Source organism: Chaetura pelagica, unplaced genomic scaffold (assembly GCF_000747805.2).
Source record: "Chaetura pelagica isolate M959 unplaced genomic scaffold, ChaPel_1.0 scaffold471, whole genome shotgun sequence".
NCBI classification, from domain to species: domain Eukaryota; kingdom Metazoa; phylum Chordata; class Aves; order Apodiformes; family Apodidae; genus Chaetura; species Chaetura pelagica.
Genome location: NW_009952430.1, coordinates 3,315,028 through 3,340,720, shown reverse-complemented (window position 1 = coordinate 3,340,720; position 25,693 = coordinate 3,315,028). Strand labels below are relative to the sequence as shown.

The 25,693-nt window shown below is 44.5% G+C and overlaps 1 protein-coding gene across 1 annotated transcript in view; it reads right to left on the bottom strand.

The window, feature by feature from the left end:
• The window catches only part of MAP2K4 (mitogen-activated protein kinase kinase 4), a 101,448-nt gene that overhangs the window by 31,325 nt on the left and 44,430 nt on the right, over window positions 1-25,693 (bottom strand). Inside the window, exons 3-4 of the mRNA XM_010008274.1 lie at window positions 14,020-14,194; window positions 4,146-4,265 (exon numbers count right to left, since the gene is read on the bottom strand). Of these exons, the coding sequence (XP_010006576.1) occupies window positions 4,146-4,265; window positions 14,020-14,194 (295 nt within the window). The remainder of the gene's footprint in view (window positions 1-4,145; window positions 4,266-14,019; window positions 14,195-25,693) is intronic.

Here is a 25,693-nt window from a genome sequence, read left to right as displayed (position 1 = left end):
GCAGTGCACCCAGCTGTAGGGTTCTCAGCACAGGAAAGACACAGAGCTGTTGTAGTGGGTCCAGAGGAGGCCACAAAACTTATCAGAGCACCTCTGCTGTGGAGACAGGCTGACTGAGTTGGGGTTGTTCAGCCTGGAGCAGAGAAGGCTTTGGGGAGTCAGAACAGTGTTTCAATATATAAAGGCAGCTTGTAAGAACCATGAAGCAGGGGATGTTGTAATAGTACATGGAGCAATGGCTTTAAACTGAAAGAGAGTAGATTTAGCTTGGACATAAGGAAGAAACCTTTTACAAAGATGGTGGTGAGACACTGGCCCAGGTTGCCCAGAGAAGCTGTGGCTGCCCCATCCCTGGAAGGAAGGAAGACTAAGACCTGGTTGGATGGGGCTTGGAGCAACCTCATTTAGTGGAAGGTGTCCCTGCTCATAGCAGGGGCATTGGAACTAGAGCATATTTGGAGGTCCCTTCCAACTCAAACCGTTCTCTGATTCAACAACTGTATGATTCACCAACCACTAAATCCCTTCTATAGCCAGTGCAACTACGAACATAGCCAGGGATATAACTACTCCTTCTGGACCTTTCTCCTGCCCTTTCTCTTTCTAATTCTCTCCATTCTCCAGCCTCTATGGGATGCAACTTCATTCTCTCTTCTGTTAAGAAGTCAGGCTATGGATATGAAAACCATTTCAACTGCCAGACATTAGAATGTCAGTGCTCAGGGATTCTTTCTGTTATTGAAAAAAAAGAGTGATTTTTATATCTAGGATCATTAGAGAACTAAGTAAGAGAACAACCTGCTCAACAGCTGCACTAGCAGAATGAGGGATGCTGTGACATCACATGATGGTACAACATGGTGACATGAAAGTCACAGCTTCAACAACAAAAGTAGGAGTGAGCAGTGCACTGTCCCATGGAGGACCTGACTCCAGCACGTGCACTATCTACTTTAAGCGCAATGAAGCCCCTTACTCCATGCAAAGGCTGAAATGAAACCGTCTTCTACTCTTTCAGCTTTGTTCCTGTTCCATTAAACACGCAATTTAATCTCATCTAATCAGTGCCGATAAACTCAAGCAAAGTCCTGTACCTGGCAATCAACTTGTAGTTTTTGCATTGTTCCATGTTACACCATAACAGAGAGATGTCCCATATGATTAAAAACCATGAAGCAAATAGTATGTACTAGGATGCTACTGAGGGACAAGCTGGACCTGTTCCCAGAGAAGACTTTTGACTTGTTGGAGAGCAGCATAAGGGAAAAGGACCTGGAGGACAGGAGGATGACCATGAGCCAGCAATGTGCCCTTGTGGCCAAGAAGGCCAATGACATCCTGGGGTGTATTAGAAAGGGTGTGGTTAGTAGGTCAAGAGAGGTCCTCCTCCCCCTCTATTCTGCCTTGGTGAGGCCATATCTGGAATATTGTGTCCAGTTCTGGGCCCCTCACTTCAAGAAGGACAGGGAACTGCTTGAAAGAGTCCGGTGCAGAGCTACAAAGAAGAAAAAGGAGTGGAACATTTCCCTTATGAGGAAAGGCTGAGGGAGCTGGGCCTCTTTAGCTTGGAAGAGAAGACTGAGGGGTGACCTCATCAATGTTTATAAATATGTTAAGGGCAAGTGTCAGGAGGACAGAGCCAGGTTCTTCTCAGTGATGTCCAATGATAGGACAAGGGGCAATAGGCGGCAAAGTGTAGCACAGGAGGTTCTACATAAATGTGAGGAAAAATTTTTTTACTCTGAGAGTGACAGAGTGACACTGGAACAGGCTGCCCAGAGAGATTGTGGAGTCTCCTTCTCTGGAGGCATTCCAAACCCACCTGGACATGTTCTTGTGTGATGTGCTCTAGGTGACCCTGCTATGGCAGGGGGGTTGGATTGGATGATCTTTTGAGATCCCCTCAAGATTCTGTGATTCTGTGAAAATGTTTGCTGAAAAAGTGAGACAGAAGACAACTAGGGGAAAATACTTGTGCACTTGCCTTTCAAAATCAAACTTTTCATACTGATGCAACTGCACAGCAACTTGCCTTTTAACAGTTACTCTCCTGATTGCAAGCTGGGCAAAATAAGCCCTTGAACAGTTTTGTCCAATTTGGTTTAGTACACTCACTCCCCAAACTATCAGGATCCAGGTTCTCTGTATCAATAGCTCAGCTGTTTCAGAAAGGCTACCTACCAAATAGTCCTGCTGTCGCTCCTGAAGCTGCTGTGATCTTCTTGTCAATCTGACTACTCTATGTTTAAGCTCATCTAGAGACCCTCAAGTCTTTCACCTTCCAGGAGCAGGCAGAGGAAGCCTTTCCATCTGTAGCTCCATCCATCCCTGCAGGATTTGAATCCTGGTTCAGGATTTGAATCCTGGTGGTCCTGAGAGGCTTTTTGAAACTTAGTTCCTTACTTTTCACCTTGAAATGCTGGAATGAAGTGCTTTGTTTATACATGTTTTGCTGTAGTATCTCCTGAGAGAGGTTTCGTCTTCAGTAACGTCCCACGTGCTCTTACACTCCAGGGGACTGTGCAACAACAACCTGGATTGTGCACATTATTTGGGAACAGGAGAGCAGGTTCGAGAACATCTAAAAAACCTGAAAGCATGCAAGTCCATGAGAGATGACAAGATCCAACTGTGGCTCCTAAGGGAGCTACCAGATGAAGTTGCAATGCCGCTTTCCATCATATTTGTAAAGTTGTGGCAATCCGGTGAAGTTCCCACTGACTGGAAAAGGGGAAACATAACCCGTTTTCAAAAAGGGAAGGAAAGAAGACCCAGGGAAATACAGGCCAGTCAATCTCAAGTCCGTGCCCAACAAGATAATGGAGCAGATCCTCCTGACGGCTCTGTGAAGGCACATGGAAAATGTGGACATGGTTGGTGGCAACCAACATGTCTGCACCAAGGGCAAATCATGCCTGACTAATTTAGTGGCCTTTTATGATAGGGTAGACATTAGCGGACAAGGGAAGAACAACTGATGTCATCTACCCAGACTGTGGAAAGCATTCAACACTGTCCTGCATGACATCCTGGTCTCAAAATTGGAAGGATATGGATTTCATGGGTGTACATCTACTCAGTGGATAAGGAATTGGCTGGATGGTAGCACTCAAGAGAGCAGTGATCAATGGCTCGATGTCCAGATGGAGACCAGTGATGAGTGGCTTTCCTCAGGGGTTGGTACTGGGACTGGTGCTATTTAACATGCCAACAACATGGGCAGTGGAACTGAGCGCACACTTCAATATCCTGGAGGGGATGGATACAGTTCAACTGTGTTCCACCTCTTCAAATACAATAACTAGGGGAAGCACTGGGACTGTCACCCAAAACAGCAGGATGAAAATTTGAAGTTAATCAAGGTGATGTGCCTTCAAACTAGGCATGGACAACCAAGGGAAGTGTCTCTCAGGAGCACCATGGATGCAAAAAAACATACATGTATTCAAGGCGAACCAGAACACCTTCATGGAAAACAAATCCAGTGAGGATCACTTGGCACATCTAGCTCAGAGGACACTCAGTCCTCAGTCAGAGGACACAGGATTCTGCAAGCAGAGACAGAATGCCCAACTCGGAGTTTTGGTCTGACCCAGCATGGATGCCCTTATGCATCTGCAGGTATAAACAACTTCAAGGCAGGTGCATGTCAACCAGGTTCTGACACAGCCTGGATACAGATGTTCATCTATCCATCAGAAAACGTTGTGGGGAGCTGTGACTATCATCACAGCAGCCACCTCCATTACAGGGATGCAGGTCCTTCACATGCTTGCATCTTAGCATTGTTGACATAAACCACATTTGAGTTCAAGATCTGTGCTGCAGTGCTGTGCCAGTCTGGCAGGACACACTGCACATGGGGAAGCCACAGGCCTGGAGCTCATCAAAAGAGGTGAAAAGCAGGGAAGAAGGAGAGACTGAAATATGCAGAGAGACATAACAAGTAATGGCAATCCCATGTGTGTGCTCAGCAGCACCCAGATGTCTGGGTCTCCTGGATAAATGCTCTTGATTGAAAGTGGAGAGCTAAGAAACCTAACCTAAATTAACTGTATCCTCTTTATTGCAAGGTGGAAGCTGAAAGAAAAAAAAAAGGTAAAAAACAAACTGTGCTATGAATGAAGCAAGTTTGGAGTGCCCACCTCTCTGAAGAGCGCGCCATAAAACTGAACAATATACGGGCAGTCACTGCTTCGCATTACTACATCAAGGTCCATCAGAAGCTGCTTCTGTTCTTTTTCATCCACTGTCGACCGAATTCTCTGAAAGAGGAAGAGTAGCAAAGACTTTATCACTTACATGCCATGATTGTATCCTCAGACCCGCTTCTGGAGAAACATGCCAGGGACCCCAAACCCAAAGCCAAACAGGCAATCCCCAAGGCATGCTCAAACTTACTCTAGAGAATTAAACTGTGCTCTCAAATAAGAAATATAACTGAAAACCCCTAAAGCCGGTTAATTCAGGCTGTAAAATCCCCAGTTCTCTCATGAGCATCAACATTTTCAGACAAAATGTCAGAATGAAATTAAAGAGCAGATATTTAATTGAAAACAATATATTGAGGTTTTGATTTCAAAACAAAATCTTACACAGTTCTTACCTATGGGGCTTGAAGGAGCATTATCTTTAAAATTTCTAAGGCAAGGAGAGAAGACATAAAGGCTCCTTCCACCACACCCTCACCACAACTGATACGGTGAAAAGGGACCAGGACATAACCAAGGGAACACCTTGCTCTGATAATGTGGTGGGTAACAGTCCTGTGAGCAATTCTCACAACACTAACACATCCTCACCTAGTACTAGCCTAGGGAACATTAAGACTATATAAAATACATTTTATATATGTATGTACACTATGTATATATAAAGTTACATATGTATACACACACTATGCTTTATATATAAACTAGTTATAAGGAAAGTCTGATTTCTGCTTGAAAGAGCAAAGCAAATGTGAAACTAGAAAACTGTACACTTTCAAACATGAAGCGTGATAAAGAATGGAGAAGACCATCCACAGCATTTCATGTGATTTTACAGACATATTTAACAGCTTGCATTCATCAATGCATTCCCTGAGTCACAGGTGAGGAAAACTGTGATCCTGAATGTGTGACTCATGTTGAAAAACAATTTTAAAAACAAAGAAAAAATATTTGGCAAGAAATCCAAAGCTAGAGGGGTGGGCCCTCTTTGAGAAGAAAAACTACTTGGCTATCCAAGAAAAAAACCCAACAACTTAGGTTTGTGGGTGGAAAAATCTGCAAGATACCAGCACCCACTCCTGCTTACATTACTACCGCATGAGCAACTGCTGGTGGCATCAAGGCCACATGCATTAGCAAGCACAAGGCCAATACTAAGGACATTTCAAGGTTGGCCATTCATATTGGACCATTTGCAAAACAGCGAGTGATCACGTACTTTAAGACTATTTTGTGATGACCCACACAAAATAAGGACAGTTTTGACACTATAATTTTCCTTACCTTTGGTGTATCCTGATATTCTGGTATTTCAACACTCATTCTTAATGTTCTAGTAGCTCTAGTATGGCCTAGACTGCTAATTGTCATGTTTTTATTGCCTTTTTCCCTCCCAGTGAATTCTAGTATTTGGAAAACTGGCAAACACTTGCCCAGCACATCCATAGGTAACATCCACACTCTAGGATGTCACTGAGCAAGGTGGAATTTTGTAGTCACCAACTGAGCAAGAAGAGGGTTCAATGGACTAGTAATGAAACAAAAAATCTTCACCTCTAGGTCACTGGTTCAAATCTGTTTCACAGAAGTTTGGTCACATCACTGAAGAAATCCTGGTAAGTTTTATTATTTATTTGTCTTACATCTGCCCCATATAAAGCTCTACAACCCCCTGATGAGGTATCCAAGGCTGAGCAGATTTAACATCTCTTTCTAGGTGGCAGACCATGAGCACCATGTGAAATGATAAAGCCATTACTCTAACCTCAATAAAGGAGGATGGATGCCAAAGCCACCTGTAAGAAACAGTTTAGTCTATCGCTGAGATGCTACCCACTTCTCTGCAAAGTTCACCTCTTCGGTGAGCAGCAATAGCAAAATGAGCTTTTCTCTATAATGTAACTCACATCTCCCTTCTGCGCCAACTCCATCTCTCTGCCTCCAAAAAGCCTCTTTCCTGGTCCTTTGGGAGTCTCCCCAGCCCCCCTCTGCATTCTCCTTGCATTGCACGATCCTGTCACAGTCATCCCTGCAGTGTGCTCCTAAAACTCTACCATGTCCCCTAAAAGCATCTCCTCCCACCTCTGACATTCCCTTCTCTGCTGCTACTTCTCCAGCTCTGGAAGGCACACAGCATTGAGGAGGTGATTTTAAGAGCAGCTCAGAACAACTGAACCCAAAGACTCCTCCTTTTTCCAAACACTATCTCCCTTGGGAGAAAGAAAAAGGGTAGGCAGCAGACCCAGCTGATGGAGAGTGGTCAGCTATGATGCAGAGCATCCAGGCAGAAACAGGAGCCTTGAGAAGCCAGCATGAACCCCCCAAAAAAACACTGTTTCAGGGAGTGAAGGTAAGGACATGATGCAAGATTAGGAGGTCTCATACAAGAGAGCTGGAGACTGGAGATTCAAAAGAAGGGGAAAACTATCCGGGGCAGCATGCAGCACAGCGCTGAGATAGGGTCAGCTCAGGCTGGAAAAGATGGCTTTGTCATGTGATGGATGTCCTGGTTTGAGCCAGGATTAAGCCAATTTTCACACCAGAAGTCTGCTGCATGCCAGCAGTCCCAATTCACCAGCTAAGGAGCAAGCATGTAGCAGTGAAACCAGGAAGAAACATCTACAGGTGGCTGAAGTCAACAGCAGACTCTACCCAAACAGCACCTGAGCTGTAATGACGATCTGCTGCCAAACTCCAAGGTAGAATGCAAGATACTGCGGCAGCTCCTACAGACACTACCTCAAGAACAGGGGAGATGGCAGGGAAGGAAGACACAAGCTGAGGCAACAGCCTGAAGACACCATTTAAAACAAGGATGGATGCAGAGGTCTGACTTAGCTTCAGGTCTTACCTCTCTCAGCCTGGTCATTCTACTGTAAGTGTTCACTGACGGTCAAACAAGCCACGTAAGGAAAACGTGTTTTTTTCAGCAGAGAAGACTCTTGTTTTTAATGGTTCCTTGTTGGCCTCAAACTGCATCAAATCCTTCAGGAGAAAATTCTCCAGCACTTTCAATACAAATTCAATTTAGGACAAAGCTTTCTCGTAGCAGTAACAAGAGCTCTGAAACCTATGCCCTAGGCAGCACCAACAGCAAAAGGATAAGCTACACTGGGGACTGGACTGCTCTCAAACCTAAACTGTGACAGATCCCAGAAACCAGATGGACCCAAAACAGAAGGGGACATCAGGTAGCCCAAAGACATACACAGAAAGATTCAGGTGCAGTGGGCAGCAAGAAAAGGAAAGGGAAAAAACAAAACACAAATCAAGCTATAAAGATCAAACTGAAAACCAACTCCTAGTGCTGAAAGACAAGACAGTGCTGTCCTGACTGCAGGGCTGACACGTGTCCTCAGCAGAAAGCAGTGGTGCTGACAGTGACCCTCCAGGGCTAGGGCTCCCTGGGGGCAGCAGGGACTGAGGACAAAAAACGGTGGGGAAAAAGGAGGTCTGCCCCCTCTGCAGAGGACCAGAGCAATGACCTACTCATCCAAAACACATCTACTGTTGACAAAATTATGGCAGGTCTTCCACTAGCTTCCCAACTCCTACAATAAGATTCTTGTTCTCTCACTATTTCCTTTTAGCCACCAGCAGGGCTGGAGCCCTGGATTCCCCAGCTCTCTGCCACCTAATCCAAAGGGAGGAATGAAACAGAAATCTCTGCTCAATGAACCGTAAGTTGACCATGCGTCAACTTGGGAGAGGGTGCCTAATTGAAATGATGACTTGCCAGTTAGTTGAAAAACCCAAGAGTTCTCTTCAGAAGTCATCTGGGAAATCAGGACAAAGAAATTTGCCCCTTTACTGAGTTTAATACTCTAATGCATCAATGGTGCTATCACACATCCAGGTAAGGAGAGATTATGGAGGTATAAATAAATGTTAAATTTCTGCTTTCAGGGATATCTGATACTTAGCAATTTCAGCTGTGAGACTGCCATATTAAAAAAACCTATGAAAGGAAAAGACATGAAAATCTCTTAAAGCTATGGTTGAGAGAGTAAGCACTAACTACAACGCAAAATGATGTGAAAGAGTCACTGTGCTCTGAACAAGAAACAGCTCCACAGCTTGCTGCCTTCCCCAGAAGGACACAGATTTTATATTAACACCTCACAGGCTCAACAACCTGCTCAATTTTATGTATCTCTCAACAGTGCCATGGCCAGCTCCTTCAACTACACAGTTGATCTTAAAATTGCTTCTGATTTTCTTAGGACAAGTTTAGCATAGAAGTAGTGGAAAACCACCTGTAGTCTGGTCAAAAATACTAAAGAGAAAACAAGAAACCAGCAACAGTATCTGAGGACACTGGTTGGAACTAAAGACTAGACTAGGCAATGTTACACAGTGGGACTAAACTAGCTAGGCTGATTTATACAACAGGTATTGGAAGATACAGAAAATTCTGGCATATGTCTGAAAATCACTACATCTTTTGGGGTGGGGGAAAACGGAACATAAGAATTGTGGACAAATATGCCCTCTCCCCAGCTGCCTTACTGTCCTAGGTGTAACTATTTCTGACAGAAAAATAATTCCATAAAAAAAAGGGGTGCAAGACATTTCCATGGAGCCATGACAAAAAGCCTAAAGCACAAACCACTCTGCTTGTCTCTTGATGGTGTATTTTTCAGCCAGTTGAACTAGCTGAAAAGAAACAGGCAGAAGTTGCTAATACTGAACCCCAAAAGTTGGAGGTACTCCCTGCTGCAGGGCAGAAAGGGCTGTCCTGGCTTGCCAGGGCTGTGGGGAAGCAGGGAAGCGCTCCTGTCCACAGGGTCAGGACACGCCATGCTCGGGCTCCTGAACCATACAGGCACAGCCTCACAGATTAAAGGTTGGTTATTTAAAATATTCACTTTGAGAGGCCTATTAAAACACTCTGGGTAATAAAATGCACACAAGGTATTACATATATTATTTAAGGAAGAAGCTGAACATCCTGCTCCAACAAGGAGAACCTCCAGCCTTTGTTCCAGTTTAGCCTTTTTTTCATTTGTGTATTTTTATACCAGTTCAGAAAAAAACAAGTATGCCAAAATTTTTCTTTAAGTCCCTTTTTTGTGTGATCACCAGTGCCAGCGGGAAACCACAAGTTTCAAACTCTTGGTTTCAACCCTGCTGGTTGAGCTTCCCAGGAAATCCATTTCACCTAAACAAAACAGGACTTGTCAAACGTTCCTCTGCTGTGCCAAAGACAGTCCTGTTCCTTAAATTTGTGGTACCTTCATGACACAAGATGCACAGCCTCCTGGAGCAACTGGGACAACATCATGTGGTGATGCTGGAGGGCAAAGACAAAAGGGGGCTGCAGAAGAGTACATACCGTGAAGCCTCTGGCATAAAATTGAGACTGACAGTATTGAAGCAGATCCTGAGAAGAGAACAAGGTTCTCCACAGCATGAACCCAGAAGTTTATTCACAAGTCAGTTATGAACTGCCACAGACTGGGCAAAAACAAACTTCAGAGAAAACAAGAAACCAGAAGCAAAGCCAAAGGACACTGGGTAGAATAGGAAGCTGGACCAGGAAATATCACAGGGAGCTGGTGGTGGTGATGCAGGCAAATGCTGGGCAGGGAAGGTCTTCTTCCAGGAGAACAAGGAGCCTGAAGGAGAAACGTGGTAAGGAGCGTGAGGAGGCAATGTACAAACTGGCCTCACAAGAGTGAACATGCAGAGATAGAGCTAGCACTGGACAAAATGGGGCTGTTCTTGTTCCCACCAGGAAGAGTCTGGACCTCATATGCCAATAAATCCTTAATACTAAGGTTTTTTTCAGTGAGAGGAAGACTGCCATGACAGCTGACCCAGAACAAACAGGGATTTAGCATCTCTAGGAAGACCTGTGAGAGGAAGAAAAATACTGAATAAAAGGATTGTCTTTTAAGATTTGGAAAACATAAAATAACATTTTCCAGGGGCACAAATGAGAAAGGTTTGAATATGAAACCTCTGACTTTGATTTCGCTTTCCTTTCTCCTTTCCCTGGTGACTCTACAAAGAAGCTCTCCATGGCAGAACAGGTAAGGGATGCAAAAGCACCACACCAGAGACTGCAACTGTCTGCCTCCAAAATCAACCTGTTGCCATCAAGAGCAAGGGGTCCATGCTCCTGCCACATCTCCAGCCTATTCCTGAAGAGGCACACAAGGTCTTTTTGTTAGATACCCAGAAAGACACAGAAATACAAAGGCTGAAGGAGAGGGAGCTGCAGGACTGGGCACAAGAGCTCATCATCCAAGCCTCTCCCCAGTAATGCTTGGCCAGCATAAGCTCTGCTGCCCTCGTTTCATGCCAGCAACACAAGGCTCATTTCCTTCCTTTGCTGCTGATGCTGGAGCACAAATGAAAGCCTCCTGGCAGCCCTGCCTGTGCCAGCAGCACTAAAGGTGCCAGAATCACATCTGCCAGGATCCATACATTGGCTGATGAGTCCAAAATGTATGAAAGGAAAAAATGAAACAAAATGGTGCCTCCACCTGCAGTTTTCAAGTTATTTTGGTGGTATTTCAGACCTCACAAATTCCTTTCATGCAGTGGTAAGAACCCCAGACAGGAAGAGCAGCAAATGCTGTGCTCGGGGAGCTCTGCAGCATCAGAGCCACACGTACCAACCAGGGAGGGAGCAGAGGGCTGAGCTAAACCACACTTCAAGGGACCAAATGCCCTTATGCAAAGGCAGGAGAGACTAGAAAAAGCCAGAATTTGGAGGAAGCAGCCACTTCGAGGCAGGCTGGAGGGTGAGCAGGATGAATGCCTGGAGGTGTGGGGCAGGAGCTGGGATCAGCCAGAGGAAGACTCCAGCCCACAGCGAAGAGCAAGGTTTCACTCCCTCTTCACATTTGTAGAACAAAGAGGGTTTGCACCTGTCTGTGGCAGAAGTGGCTGACAAGCTGTAGGGGATGCAGCCTGAGCTGCAGGACTTGGCCCATCCAGAAGTGGTGTAAGAAGATACCTAACTGTGCTGGAAGCCCACAGCATTGTTAGTGGAAACTTGGGTAATGATGGAGAATGATGGAGGTGCAGCTGGTGGAGGCACCTGTACCAATTTTCTCTGCATCTAATTAGCAGCTTCTGGAGCTCTCTCTGTGTTTCACTCATCAGTACAGAACAGCCAACAACGTTTGGCTTGCAGCCTCCATAAAGCTATTTCCCACTGCTGAATATCCTTCCAAGGATGATTTCCCTGTTGCACTACTGCTGCTCTTGGGGCAGCACAGGACAGGGACAGCAGCACCACCACATAACCAAACACTGGCTTTGCAACCCAGCTAGTTGCAGGGCAGTGTTCCTGATGCCCCGTACACATATGATGCCACAGCAAGAAGCGGCAAGCAGGTGTCACTGAGATTGTAGCCAAGCCTTCCAATCACCAGACTTTTCTTCTTAAACATTTTCTTCTTAAACCACCCACCCCATCTAAACTTTCTCAGCCTTCTTTTACAAAATGGCATAATGTTGAAGGAGAACAAAACAATTTAAGTTTCTGCCTGTAGAGCAAGAAGAGACTGTGGAGAGCAGGTGGTCTCCCAGAGCACAGGTGGGGAGAGAGGGCTTCATAGGGCTTTATCTCTGCAAGCTGTCAGGACACCCTAGGCTTGAGGGAGACTGAGAGAGCAGGAGGTGGACAGCCCCAAACACAGGTGGCCCATGGGGCAGATTTAGGTAGAGCACAGCAGGAGCAGGGAGATTTATGTACAGTTTTGGCTGCCCCAAAAGCAACAGTAATTGGAAAAAGAAAATGCTGAGTAGTTTGGGATGAACAAGTCACTAGTCCAAGCTCAACCCTGTCCTGAAAACTCATCTCAAATAATGGCCCCATCCAAGCTTTGGAAAAGATGTTGCTGTCTTACAGACCTCACTGTTCCACCCACAGGTCTTCCTTTGCTCAACTCTGTGTTTTATCCCCATTGGGACAAACAGAACAGCCCCTTGCCACTAGCATTTCAGAAATTACGTGGTTGTCCAGACCATCCAACTTTCTGCAGGCCTAGCCATGCCCACCCAGGGGAGTGGATTCCAAGAAAAGAAGGTGGCACCACCCCAGCCCACAGCTTTGATTTTGAAGGTTAGACACTGTAAATCTATCAAGGTTTATCTGTTTAAAAGTGAGAATCCAAGACCAGTGCACCCATGGAGCTCAGACCACGTTTCTTCTCTCAGGAGCGCCAGCTCAGCAGACTGTGCCATATCATTTCCAACAGCAGGCTTCAGGAGCACTGCCCTGGTGTCTTCTGCATCTCAAACAGGAGCTGTACCTGCTCCACAGACCCTTGACACTGACAAGATTATCCTATTATGCTGAATATTCCTTGTGCAAACACAGTGCCAGCAGACATGACTACTCCTCAGCAATATTAACAGATCCAACAAAGTGCTCTTCTCAGCACAGCTGGACCTGCTGCAGAGCTTTCAATAACAGAACTACTCAGCTACATAGAGGATTTTTCTTACCCATGGATATCATTATTATAGCAATGAAGCTATAGCTACTCAGGTCACACACCTTAGGTTTGAGAACCTGGAGGTGCTCAGGTATTATTTCACTCCATCAGCCGTTTTCAACCTGTCATCTGCAAGCTCCATCTACAGGTTCCACTGAAGGCAAATAAGAGAAATGAGCCTTTAGCTCCAAGCAGCCTCTAGCTCCACTGGAGACTTTTAGGGATTCAAAATCAGGAGGAAACACCATTGCATGCTGATTCCAAACACTGAGACCTGGCCAGTGATCCCCCCACTATGAGGAAGTCAGTATTTACTGGAGAAAATCTAAGGATGGCGATTACTCCAGTAACCTGACACATCAGAGACAAGTATGTATCATACTGACAGCAGCTAGAGCTGGGATATGTGTACCTGGCACCTGAGACCAGCAGCACAGAACATTTCCAGACCACATCAGGGAATATTCCAAAGAGAGAGATAGAAAAGACTGCAACATAGACTCCTACCCTGCTCACTTCTGCTCCTTCTTAGGAGCCCTTACAGCTAGTATCAGCAAGTTAAAAGACTGATGTCATTAACTAGCAGCCAGCAGCAAGCAAAGAAAAGGAGAGAGATTGGCTCCTGCCCACCTCACCCAGCTCAAGGAACAAGTAGCTCCTCAAAGATGCCCCCATGAGCAGCACTGCTGAGGCCAGATTACTCTGTACCGCCCAGCTGGGGAATGATGTGGCATATTGTATCTAGTTTTAAGATGAGCTTTTGCATAGCATAAGGTAGAAAATGGACAGTCCAGAAAACTTCTATGCTTTCCATACCCAGTGCAGGTCCCGCATGGTAAGCACAATGCAAAGACACTCCATCATACAGCGGCAAGAGCAAAACACTGCCTAGAGCATGTCCACTCCATTCCAGCTCCTCTTGGTGAGGCTACACCATGGCAAATGCTTACATAAAAAGCAAATTTTAAGGCACTACTTTCATTTCACAAAAGACACCAAGAAGCTATTACATATCATCTTGTGCCTACCACCAACCTAGGCTGTGTCTGAACCAGTGACCCAGAGGTGAAAGGCCCATGCCCCATTAACAGTTTTCAGAGGCATGTGATCCTCTCAAAACATCAAGTTCCTCACAGGCATTTTCAAAAGGGCACAAGTAATTATGAGAGCATCACAAATCAATTGACAATGTGCCCATTACACAATGCATATTCAGCAAATAGCAGCCTTTACACTGGAAATTAATAGAGAAGAGCAGTAGATGGGTGCTAGATGGAAGAACATTAATTCTCCATCACATTTCATCCCTAAAGGATTGAAGTACAAACGTAAGTATGGGCATCACCTACTTTAACTGCCATAATCTGCCCACTTGGTTTGTGGACCATTTTGTTGACAGAACCATAAGCGCCTCGTCCAATTTCTCCAAGGTCTTTCAAGTCCTCTGCTGTAAAATCCCAATGTTGTTCAGGGGAAATCTTCAATTTTCCTGACGATTCAATGCTGTGTGTTCTCAGTCTCTCTCTGTCAAAAATATTGGGAAGCAATTTTTCCACATTTTAAATAGTCTGTAAATTTCTCTTTTCAGCACTTGATTAAACATTAGAAGAGAGGGGTTCACAAAGGCTACAGCAACAATCTGACTCCATGAAGGATTGTGGTTGGGTAGGGGGTGCAAGGGTGAGGGAAAATGTTAAATGAAAAATGACATACATTTGCCCACAGCTTCAGTTAAGGAAAAGTTTCTTCAGCTGTGTCTATAATTCAGTGTGTCTCATAGAGTCATTTGAATCAGTCATTTACACAGTTCTTTCTACTTTGCACAAAACACATCAGGCTTCAAGCAGGATCTGGTAACATGCAGAACCAAGAGTTGGGAGTGCACTCCCCAAGCCCCATCTCCCCAGAGCTTCTGCTGCTCTACACCACCACATTCCACAACTGCCTCCTTTCTAGCTAGGTTTCTATGTAACACAGGTGAGATCTTCTGTAGGAATCAAGGGGACTTTAGAGAGTTTGCTCTTAATGGAAATCTGCACTCTATTAAACAGAAAACAAACAAACAAACTTGAGGTAGTAATTTAATTTATTCAAAAACAAATAAAGAGCCAATAATTCATATTTATAAAAAACCAAGACATGTTGTTTGTTATATATGAAAACAAAAACTGACTGTTCAAATGTATCTTTATGAAACACCTAAACCAACATTCTTGGGCAAACATTGCTCCTCCTGAGGCCATCAGGATTTGTCCAGGTAAGAAGCAAAACAAAGCCCAAAATCTGTAGGACAGAAGAGTTTAACAGTTGTTGTAAGGTGCCCCAAATTACTCGTTCAAACGTATTAATGCTATCACTGAATCAGCAGAAAACAGACAAGTATTTTCAACACTTTTTGTCTTAAAATGCCATGCAAAGTTTCTGTTTTTTTCATTAATTAATTAGCTGATTCACACTTCTTGGGTTATAAAATAACCCAAAAGCCTGAGTTTCCCACTTTCAAGTAGCATTAACAGCATTAAAGACAGTTCCCACTACATCCAATCTTGAGCAGGTATGAAAAATAAACCAACAAACAGATACTTCTGACCATCTTGTGTACAAGGGAGATTGTGTCAAAATCATGCCTTGGACTTGGATCACTTCTCTTGGCATTTGACTAAGCCATCACTTGCTTGTCCAGGGTCCAGCCAAACGAGCAAAACATACACGAAGTATTCTAACAAACATGTGATGCTTGCTGAGTTTGTCAGCCAGAGGAATCAACATGTTATGGCCAATTTCATGCTGATAGTGCAACAACTTTTCAACCAGACGCTGCAAATGCTACCCTGTGAGATGCAATAGTGGACCAAACAATGACCTCCACTGGGTTTGATTAGAATCTAGGTTTTGTAAGGGCAATGAGGTCAAGTCCAAAGGTCAACTGACCAGAGCAGCTACGGTTCAAATGGCTTCAGTGGCCGCACTTCATCTTCCCTCTGATGCTTTGGTTTAGCACTTGGTGGGCTTTGAGCAGCTGCAGGTCCTGAAGCCTTGACCCATTCAATGAAGAGCCTTGCTGAACACCTCTCTCTCACCACTTCCGTGCTCTGCCCTGGTCTTTCCTGCTCTCTAACCCACCCAGCTTGAGATTTTCAATCTGCTGCTCCCTACATCGTCCTTGCACTGCCCTCAGGAATAATGTGGGGAACCTACTGACAGTTCTACAATATGGCACACATGTGACAAAGGCAACAGCCCACAGAGTGAGAGATGGGCCCTTTGTTAGCACCACTTACATACCTTTGAATTCCTATGTATAATAAAACACTGCACTGAGTAGGGTTTTCCATGGAATTTGGTTACTAAAAAGCAAGGAATGAAAAGAAGGCACTAAAATGAAAAAAGAAATAAGAAGGAAAAATAAAAGAAAAATATGAAATTAAACATGACCTCCAAAATTCCCAGCTGTCTTACAGGCAGCTTATGGTGGAAATTCAATAAATCAGTTACCATCTAACTGCTCAACCATCCTATTTTGTCAGCACCACAAAAATGTTGTTCTGCTGATGGAAGAAGGTAGGTGACAAGCATCATGTTTAGGAGGCAACAGCAAATAAATATCTCCTGCCCAACTCCTGTCAGGTGGTGGGCAGGAAGAAGTACAACCATTGAGAGCAAAACATTTTTCAAAAAAAGGTAAAAAAGGGAGGTGTTACCAGGATCAAATAATGGTTTGGGTTGGAAGGAACCTTAAAGATCATGTAGTTCCCACCCCCTTCATGGGCAGGTACACCTTCCCCTAGCCCCACCTAACTCACCCTTGAATGATTCCAGGGTTGAGGCATCCACAACCTCCTCGGGCAACCTGGGCCAGTATCTCAACACCCTCACACTGAAATTCTTCCTAATGTGTAACCTAAATCTACTCTCTTTCAGCTTAAAGCCACTACCCTTTGTGCTATCACTACACATGCTTTTCTAAAGCCCCTCCCCAGCTTTCCTGGAGCCCCCTCAGGCACTGGAAGGTGCTCTAAGGTCTCCCTGGAGCCTTCCCTTCTCCAGGCTGAACATCCCCAGCTCTCTCAGCCTGTCTCCAGAGCAGAGCTCCACCAGCCCTCTGAGCATCTTCATGGACTCCTCTGGACATGCTCCAACAGCTCCATGTCCCTCTTGTGTTGGGGGCTCCAGAACTGGTCACAGGACTCCTGATGGGGTCTCACAAGAGCAGAGTAAAGGGGGACAATCTGGCCATGCTGCTTTTTATGCAGCCCAGGACACACTCGGCTTCCTGGGATGCCAGGGCACTTGGCCGTCATGCTGAGCTTGCCATCAACCAACATCTAAATAAATTCTTTAAATAAAACAACTAAACCCACCTCTACTCTTCCCTGTCTGTTTTTCTGCCCAGGAAACTTAGCTTTTCCTACTCTACATCAGAAGAGAAAGCAAATTTGATTTAATTATTTCCATGTTATACAAGAAGCCTGTTTCTCACCAGCTGTAGCCTGAAAGCAGATCTGTGCCATTGTTCCCACAGCTCTAGGATGGGTGGCTCCAGCAGCCAGGAAGATCCAAGCTAGGAAACACCCCCTTGGAGGGTCTGCACTGAGTGCCCTCTGCAGTTGGATCCTGGTGCAGAGCAGAAGAGCTCCAAGGATTTGGGTCGAGATGCACCATCACAGTCTCTTCACCAAACCTCACTTTTTGGAGCTTGGTTTCATTTTCATTATGTGTTTATAATGCCATCTGCCCCATACTGCAATCAGAGATCCTGCTCATCTTTTTCCAAACACCATGGGAAATGGTCAAATAACCATATGGCAAGTTTGACAGAGAGACAAGATACCTTCAATCTAGATTTTGCTCATTTAGTTAATTTGTCACATGTAAACAATTTTTCCTTTAAGCAACATGGCCGTCCTAGGAGTCAGTAACTGGAACATAGTGATTACTTCTAGCATGTAAAAACTACACTTTGTATCAGGAATTTTGCAGTCTAAAGCAAAATCCCAAGGGATTTTCATGCTAAGAGAGAAGCTCAAAAAATGAAAATCTAGAAGACAGACTCTCTGTATTGATATAAAATTGAAACTTCCTGATGTAAAATGGAGTGAGGCAATAAGAACAAAGAAATCATCAATGCAGTACAACTATTACTAAGATTTGCAGTGATGTAGAGAGAAGAGGAAATATATCCACAGGGTAGGCATGCCCCCAAAATACAAAAAAGCCTGCCTAAACCTTGCTCTGGATACAACAGCTTGCTTCAGAAAACAGAAGGGTAACCACACGGAACAGTGTCTAGCAAAGGTGAAAGGTACTTAATGCCCAGTCCCTGCTTCTGCAACTGATCCAACTTCAGTGCCTGTGTTTAGTGCTTATTAGAGTCTGCACAGATGTGATCAGACATATGCCTCCTCTCACCATCTTGTTTCTAAGGCTGGGAATGTTAGGCAAAATTGAGCCTATATTCTCTAAAAGATCAGGATATGGAAAATGAACTTGTGGGGCTTAATGTAAAAAATAGTCAAAATAAATAGAATAAATAGTCAAAGAGAATTATATATTCCTCAAAGAGCTAAAAGCAGGATTTTCAAGTGCACCTTAGGGACTACAGCTCCTGATGTCTTGTCCAGGACTTGAGCTTCCAACTTCATAAAAATGATCAGCTGCTCCCTAAAGAAGATCGGCTTGGGATGTTGTTGCCATTATTGCACTTGAAAGGCACCGGGGTATCAGTTTTACTGTAGATGATTACTATGCTTGTCACAGCAGTTATTCCAGGGATTAGGAGAGCGAAGCAACAAAACAGCTCCTCAAAACAGTTGCCCTTTGTCAGAAATGAAAATGTTTGTGGGTGCAGTTCGGCTGGCAGCTGGTGCCAGGCACCGAAGCTGAGCCAAGGACATGGTCATGCGCCGTCGGGGTCTCACTGCAAGCTTGGCGAGCTACACTTGCACAGGAAGGTCTGCCACAGCCAGAGGCCCATAAAGCCTCCTGGGAGAACCACAGAAACCCTGGAAAGCTCTTGGACAGGCTGTGTTAGTTCCCCAAGCCCTGCTGTTAGCACCAAACTGCAAAAACCTTTTAAAACAAACATTTCCTTGATGTGAAAAAGGACGACTGTGGGGAGAAGCACAGAAAAGCTGGTGAATATTTTAAGCAAAATTGGAAGTTATCAGACATGAAGCAAGGCCAGAAAGATGCTGTAGGTACTATCTCCTCCATTAAGGGTTTTGCAGGACTCAAAAGAAGCTCGAAAGTTGAGGTATTTGACATTACAGTTGACATGAATCCAAGAAATCTGCAAAGTTAAAAAGATCCAAGCAAACCAGATGTGCTTCACAACCCTGCCTACTGCTGCAATCTTCTAGGAAGTTTCTCATTAAAGCTCCTATTTAGACTATGGTTAATGGGAATATATCCAACTTTTCCACAAGTTTGGTAAAAGCTGCTCGGCACAATGGGACTTTAGAAACTGATTTATGGTCCATCAGCAAAAGGAATGCTAAAACATAAACATTAGAAAAAAAGCTTCCATGCAAACTGCAGGGGTTTAATAACATGGGGCACTGTCTATAACTTCAGAGTAAAAAGACAGTTATTTTGGAGAACACATTTCTACCAAGTCTCTCAAACAGCCTAGAGAGGGTGTCATGCTTCTGTTTCAATGTTCATGTTACTTATAAAACAGTTTTCAGACTCTGCAGGCTAACGCTAATAAAATAGCAACCCCAGTTTAAATGTCACTGGAGAAAGCCTCCAAAAGAAATGTTCCCATTTTCTTTTCTGGCGGGCTGAAAATGTTGGTGCTCTGACAAATCTTTTGAATTCTTGGGAGAAAAAAATTCTGTTGCCAATAAACAAATGGGCAACAGCATCCTTGCAAGGTTATGGTTGGACTTGATGATCTTCAAGGTCCTTTCAAACCAGGTCCTTTCAAAGACCAGCTGGAGCGCATGGAACTCTCCAGGAGATGGATGAGGAGCCAGCGGAGAGCTTATGGGTTAAGATTAAGGGGAATGCAGGGATAGGTGACATTACAGTGGGGTCTGCTACAGGCCACCTGACCAGGAGGGCAGTATAGCTGAGGCACTCTGCAGACAAGAGCAGCTTCATGTTTGCAAGCCATGGTACTCGTGGGTGACTTCAACCACCCTGATATCTGTTGGGAGGGACAACTCTGCAAAGCACAAACAACCCAGGAGGTTCCTAGAGTGCGTGGATGACAACCTCCTTCTCCAAGTAACCAAGGAACCAACAAGAAGGGGTGCTATGCTGGACTCTGTTCTCACCAACAAGGAAAGGCTGCTAAGGGATATTAAGCTCAAGGGCAGTCTTGGTTGCAGAGACCATGAAATGGTGGAGTTCAAGATCCTTAGGGCAGCAAGAAGGGCACAGTAAGCTTACTACCCTTGACTTCAGAAGTGCAGATTTCAACTTTTTCAGGGATCTGCTTGAGTGTCATGGGATAACATCCTGGAGGATGGAGTGGCCCATGAAAGCTGGCTGATATTTAAGGATCACCTCCTCCAGGCCCAAGAGTGATGCATCCCAATGAAGAGAAAGTCAAGGAAAAACTGAAGAAGGCCAGTGTGGATGAGCAAGCAGCTCCTAGAAAAAGTCAAACTTCAGGAGGACACATACAGAGGGTGGAAGCTAGGGAAGGTACCCTGGGAGGGCTACAGAGAATTTGTCTGAGCAGCAAGGGATCAGGTTAGGAAATCTAAATCCTAGATGGAATTAAATCTCACCAGGAATGCAAAGAAGACTAAGAAAAGCTTTTCTAGGTGTGCTGGGGGTACAATCTATGAAAATGTAGGCCCTCCCCTGAAGGAAACAGGGGACCTAGCTACACAGGATACTGAGAATGCTGAGGTTGTCAAGGACTTCTTTGCATCCATCTTCACTCGCAAGTGCTCCAGCCTCATCGCAAAGGCCACAGAAGGTGAAAAAAGGGACTGGGAAAAGGAAGTACCCTCCACTGTAGGCAAAGAACAGGTTTGTGACCATCTAAAGAACCTGAAGGTGCACAACTCTATGAGACCTGATAGGGTCCATCCACAGGGCCTGGGGGAGCTGGCATATGGAGTTGCTGAGCCTCTGTTCATCATATTTGAGAGGTCATCGCAGTCTGGTGCGATTCCCACTGACTGGAAAAAAGGGAACTGCCCCTGTTTTTAAAAAGGGGAAAACAGAAAACCTGGGAAACAACAGGCTGGCCAGTCTCATCTCTTTGCCTGGCAAGATTATGAAGCAGATCCTCCCAGAAATTGAACGGAACAATGTGATTACTACCCAGGGTTGCTTGTTTATCACTTCAGACAGGAAAAGTCGTGAGAATGAGAGGAAAGCACGGTGCTGTTATCACACAACACAATAATTTATGCGTTTTTTTTTTAATCTAGCTTCCATCCTGAATCCACCAATCTAGGACTGGTGGTCCCTCCCTGGTGGGCTTATCATTCATCTTATCCCCCCTGTTAGTGAATTTCTGCATGACTTGAAGAACTACATCCCTTCTTGCTACCTCCAGAGCCACACAACTGACAGATGAACAAAGGATAATTACCACTCTGTATTACAAGATTTCTCCAAGAACAAGTTCTAGATCTGGATCTAAGATCAGGTTCTGAATCTCCAAGTCCCTCAAGCTGTCCAGCTTTGGAAATCCTTTTTCCTGATCCATTATTTCAGAACAGTTTGAGTAGCTCAGGAAAGATGCCTCCTTTCTGGTGGGCACACAGAAAACAAGCACTCAGGTACTTGTACAAATGACCAATGAAGCAATGCAAACTTGGGAGTTTTGCTCAGCTCCTTGTTGAAAACACTTGACAGAGGTAGATAATGAGCACTACACTTCCATTACATTAAATCTTCTTGTTTCAATGGCTCTAACAAGTGATTTTTCTAATTTAAACTTCTCTATGTCATAAAATTCCAACCGTAGACCATAAAAAGCTAAAAGCTCTCAAATTTCTTCTTTGGGATTTGTTTTCTATATGGGATTTAAAAAAAAAAAAAAAAAAAAAAGGCACAACAAAAACCAAACCAACTTTGGGCTGCATCATGGGGTTTAAACTGAAATTCAGTGCCAAAAACGTACTTGGCAGTATTTCTTTCTGTGGCAGACAAGGCCAGATGGGAGAGAAAGAAATCACCTAACTGCAAGACAGAGATTGCTATTTGGAGAGATGCAGCCATCATAGATGTGGTAACCAAAAGAGAGCCTGTTTTAACCAAAAGAGAGTTTAAGTAGATCAAATTTGACTTGTATTTTTAAAGTGCTCCATCTCAAAGACATACAACTCCTACAGACCAGTGAAATCAATTGACTGCTGAGATATGTTGGTCTCCTCTGAGATGGCTGCACTAACTCTCAGGAGTCAAGAAGTAAGTTTAGTTAAGCTCTGTAAAGATGCTTACAGAAAACTAAGGATGCTGTAAGGAGTCAGGCCAATAGTTCCAGAGAATCACCATTCCCAGCTTTCATTGGTATGAAATACCCACAGGGAACATCACAGACAAAACAAATGCAGCTGGATTGCAGAGAAGCCCCCATGCTCCTTAGAGAGGACAACTGCCTTCCACTGCTGTGGCAAGGGATACGCAGAACAATTGCTCTCATCTGATCTGCACGCGTCTCTGCAAAGGCATTAGATACATTGGGCATGAAGGACCAATTGCTCATCACAATTTACTCTAAGCATATTTTCTAAAGGAGGGAATTAAGACAGGCTCAAAGAGAAGGCTATTTAGAGTTGTCATAATACACTGTGGGCTGGCTTGCCCATGTGCTCTTGCTTTTCTGTGGTTTCCCAAAATGGAGGGACCTTCACAATGGTAGGCAAGAACATCCACCTGAATCTCAAAAATTACGTTGGAGTTTTCACGGATGTGATACACCATGAATCCAGTTAATAGGAGTTATTTTCAGAAGTCAGTTCCTCAAACAAGCAGAATGACAAAAAAATTCAGCCTGACAAGCCAACTCTCACCTCCAACATATGAATCCAATCCACAACAATGTCCCTTCCATGAGATACAGCAGCTGTTTCTCCTGGCTGCATCCTGTTCATTCAGTCCAGATGCCCTCCACAGTACACACTGACAGTCACTCCTTTATGCAAAGGATGAAAACAGAAGTTGTTGCTGATGACCCATGGGGTCAAAGCAGTCTCTGAATCCGCTGACTCTCCTCTCTTTATTTTCCGTTTCTTAATATGTACAGAAGACAAAAAGGGTGATTGATTCTTTTGGTTTGAACCAGAAAGCAGAAGCTTCTCCATAGCCAGGGAAAACGTAAGATATTTTACTATGAAGTGATGACTAGTGTCTGAAAAGATCAAGGATGCTCTGAAGAAATGTGGTATGATCCTGAGAATGCAAAATAGCAATGAGCAAAGTTTATTCCTACAGCTCACAATGGCAGCTGTTTACTGGGATTTCCTGCAGGAATGTGGTTTATAAGGTCCACGTCTGGAAATATAGGGTTCAAGTCCAACTTAACTCACAGATACGATTACTGGTGGTCCCTATATAAATAGTCCTGTCTGACATTTCTGTATGTCACACAATCAGAGAAAAAAAAAAAAGATCTGGGACTGACCATCTCAGATGAATTGGGAGTCCAAGAGTGACAGCCACTTGAGGTCAGAAATCAAATACACCAGCACAGACCACGCCTGTACACAAGCACTAAGCTCAGATCAATGTGTAAGCAATGTCCTACTTCGTTACTTCTCAATAATTATTGAGCAATATAGTTATCCAAAACATGGCTAGAGATTAAACCTCTGTGTGTGCACATATGTTATGCATAACAATCTGTTTCATCCCATTTTCCTCTCCAAACAGCAGCAGGTTTTGCATATTAAGTGAGTGGTTACTGTATCTGTCCAAGAAGGAGGGAACGTGGGGGGGCAGGCTTTCAGCCTCAGGACTTCATCCATGCCCCAGGATACTGGTCCCTAAGGCATGAAGAACAGGACACGTATCGCCCCTGCTGACCTTGGATTGATCCCAGCTCAGAAAGTCAGAAAGTCTGGAAGAAGCTAAAGGAGAAAAGCCAAGAAGGCAGTCGAGCTCTGAGATGTTACATAAATATGAACAATAGCATGTCCTCCTACCTGAATAAATTTAAACCAGTATCAGAATCTTCTGGTACGTTTTCAGAGCATGCTCATACACTAGTGAGCTCAGATACGGGGATGCTCAATTAGACAAGATTGCAGTGACATGCATAGCTCAACAGATCCCGAGGACGCAGATAACACACTGGCACCATAGGGTGTTTCTAATCAAAAAGCTCAAGTCCCAAGGACATCTGAGAAATTTTGGCAACTTCCAGCTCCCATTCTGGATCTCACCTGTGCTTCTTTATCATAAAAAGTTACTGTTGAATGTAGATAAACCAGACCATCTGAATGCTCAGAGCTGGCAAATACATCACACTTTCTCTATGAAGTATGAAATAGGAGTTTTAGAAGGACTTACGGAATATACCAGTTAAAATGATGACAGACATATAGGACATAAAATACTCTGAAAAATACACCAGCAGATTCAAATGTTATTGAAAAGTCTAACAAGAATGGAGCTGTTGTCTCCCATTTTTTCTCTAACCCTCCAGAGAAGATTAGGGTATTTTGGTGTCCTGAATGCTTTTAAAATTTCCAAGCACCAAGACTGGCAACCAGTTTGTACATAAGCATGTACACAGTTGTCCTTGCTATGGGATGCAGCACCTAGAAATAAAGGAAAGCAAAAAAGGAGAGAAAATTGTGCTTCTGTTATCTCAATATTAGTAAGGGAATATAAGAGCTGATACCACTTCTGAAACTACTTGACCTACTTTCACTTCTCCTAAATTAGCATTGCAGTGGTGAATTCATTTCGGTGAATTATGCAGCCACCCAAGGACCAGATGTGTCCTTCCTAAGCAAAAAACAGTCACTCCTAGCTCTTTCTCTAGGCTCTAGAGCATGATAGCTACCACCAAAGCAGGAGTCTGGTCCTGAGCAGGCCACAGGCACCTGGCTTTGGCCATGAGCAGGATCTGGCTAGCCTGAGGTCACCCATGGAGCTATGTTCTTAGATGGAGAATAAACAGCACACTTCACAAAAGCCAGGGACTACAAGCAGTCTACAGGATACTTCTATCTACGGGAGACATCCTAACTTTGCTCTTCTCTGCAGCCTCTCTGTGCCTCCACATGCAGTCATTCTTGTGCAGATTTGAAGATGAATGAAGTCAGGTTAAGTTTGAAAATTAACATTTCCATCTCGCAGCTCTACCTAGTGATTTACCATTTTCCATTGAAGCAAAATGCTTCACCTCCTTTCATACACCATTCAACTCAGCTGAAAAAGTCTGGTTGTCAACTTAAAACTGCTGATCTGCAAAGACTCTCCTCAGACACCATCTCAGTGTCCTTACAGCAGGAGAACTGGATAGCATCACTAAAAACACGTCCACCACCCACATGGGACAGCAGCTCTGCCTCTCCCTTCTCACCTTCTCTCAGCCCACATGCCAATGAAAACAGGCCTGAAGAGGTGTGAGCATCAGATGTCACACCATTTATTAGGAAATGTTGCAAAATCATGCCTCAGCATGTCTGTGCCAAGTGCCAGGGCCTGTGAGCAATCACAGGTGGCCATGTCCCTGCAGGGCCTGCAGAGGCTGGGGCTTCTTTTGCTCCTACCCCTGGGCTGCTGTCCCCATCCAGGCAGGACAGGCTGGGTCCTGTGCTTTGAATGAACTGCCACGATCACCAACTTCTTACAGCCTCTCCACCATCAGTTGCTCTTCCCTGCCACGGGAGGGCCGAGGCTCCTTGCATACTAGGAAGGAGACCAGTACGCACCACACTGCATACCAAGAGGTCAAGGCTGTGAGGTCAAAATGCTGCTCCCAAATGAGCAGCTCTGACCATCACTGTGTTCATGCCAGGGCGAGGACAACAGCTCCTAACTCTGCTGGTGATGACACAGATAACACAGAGGCAACCTGTGGAGAACAGATTAACAGAGATC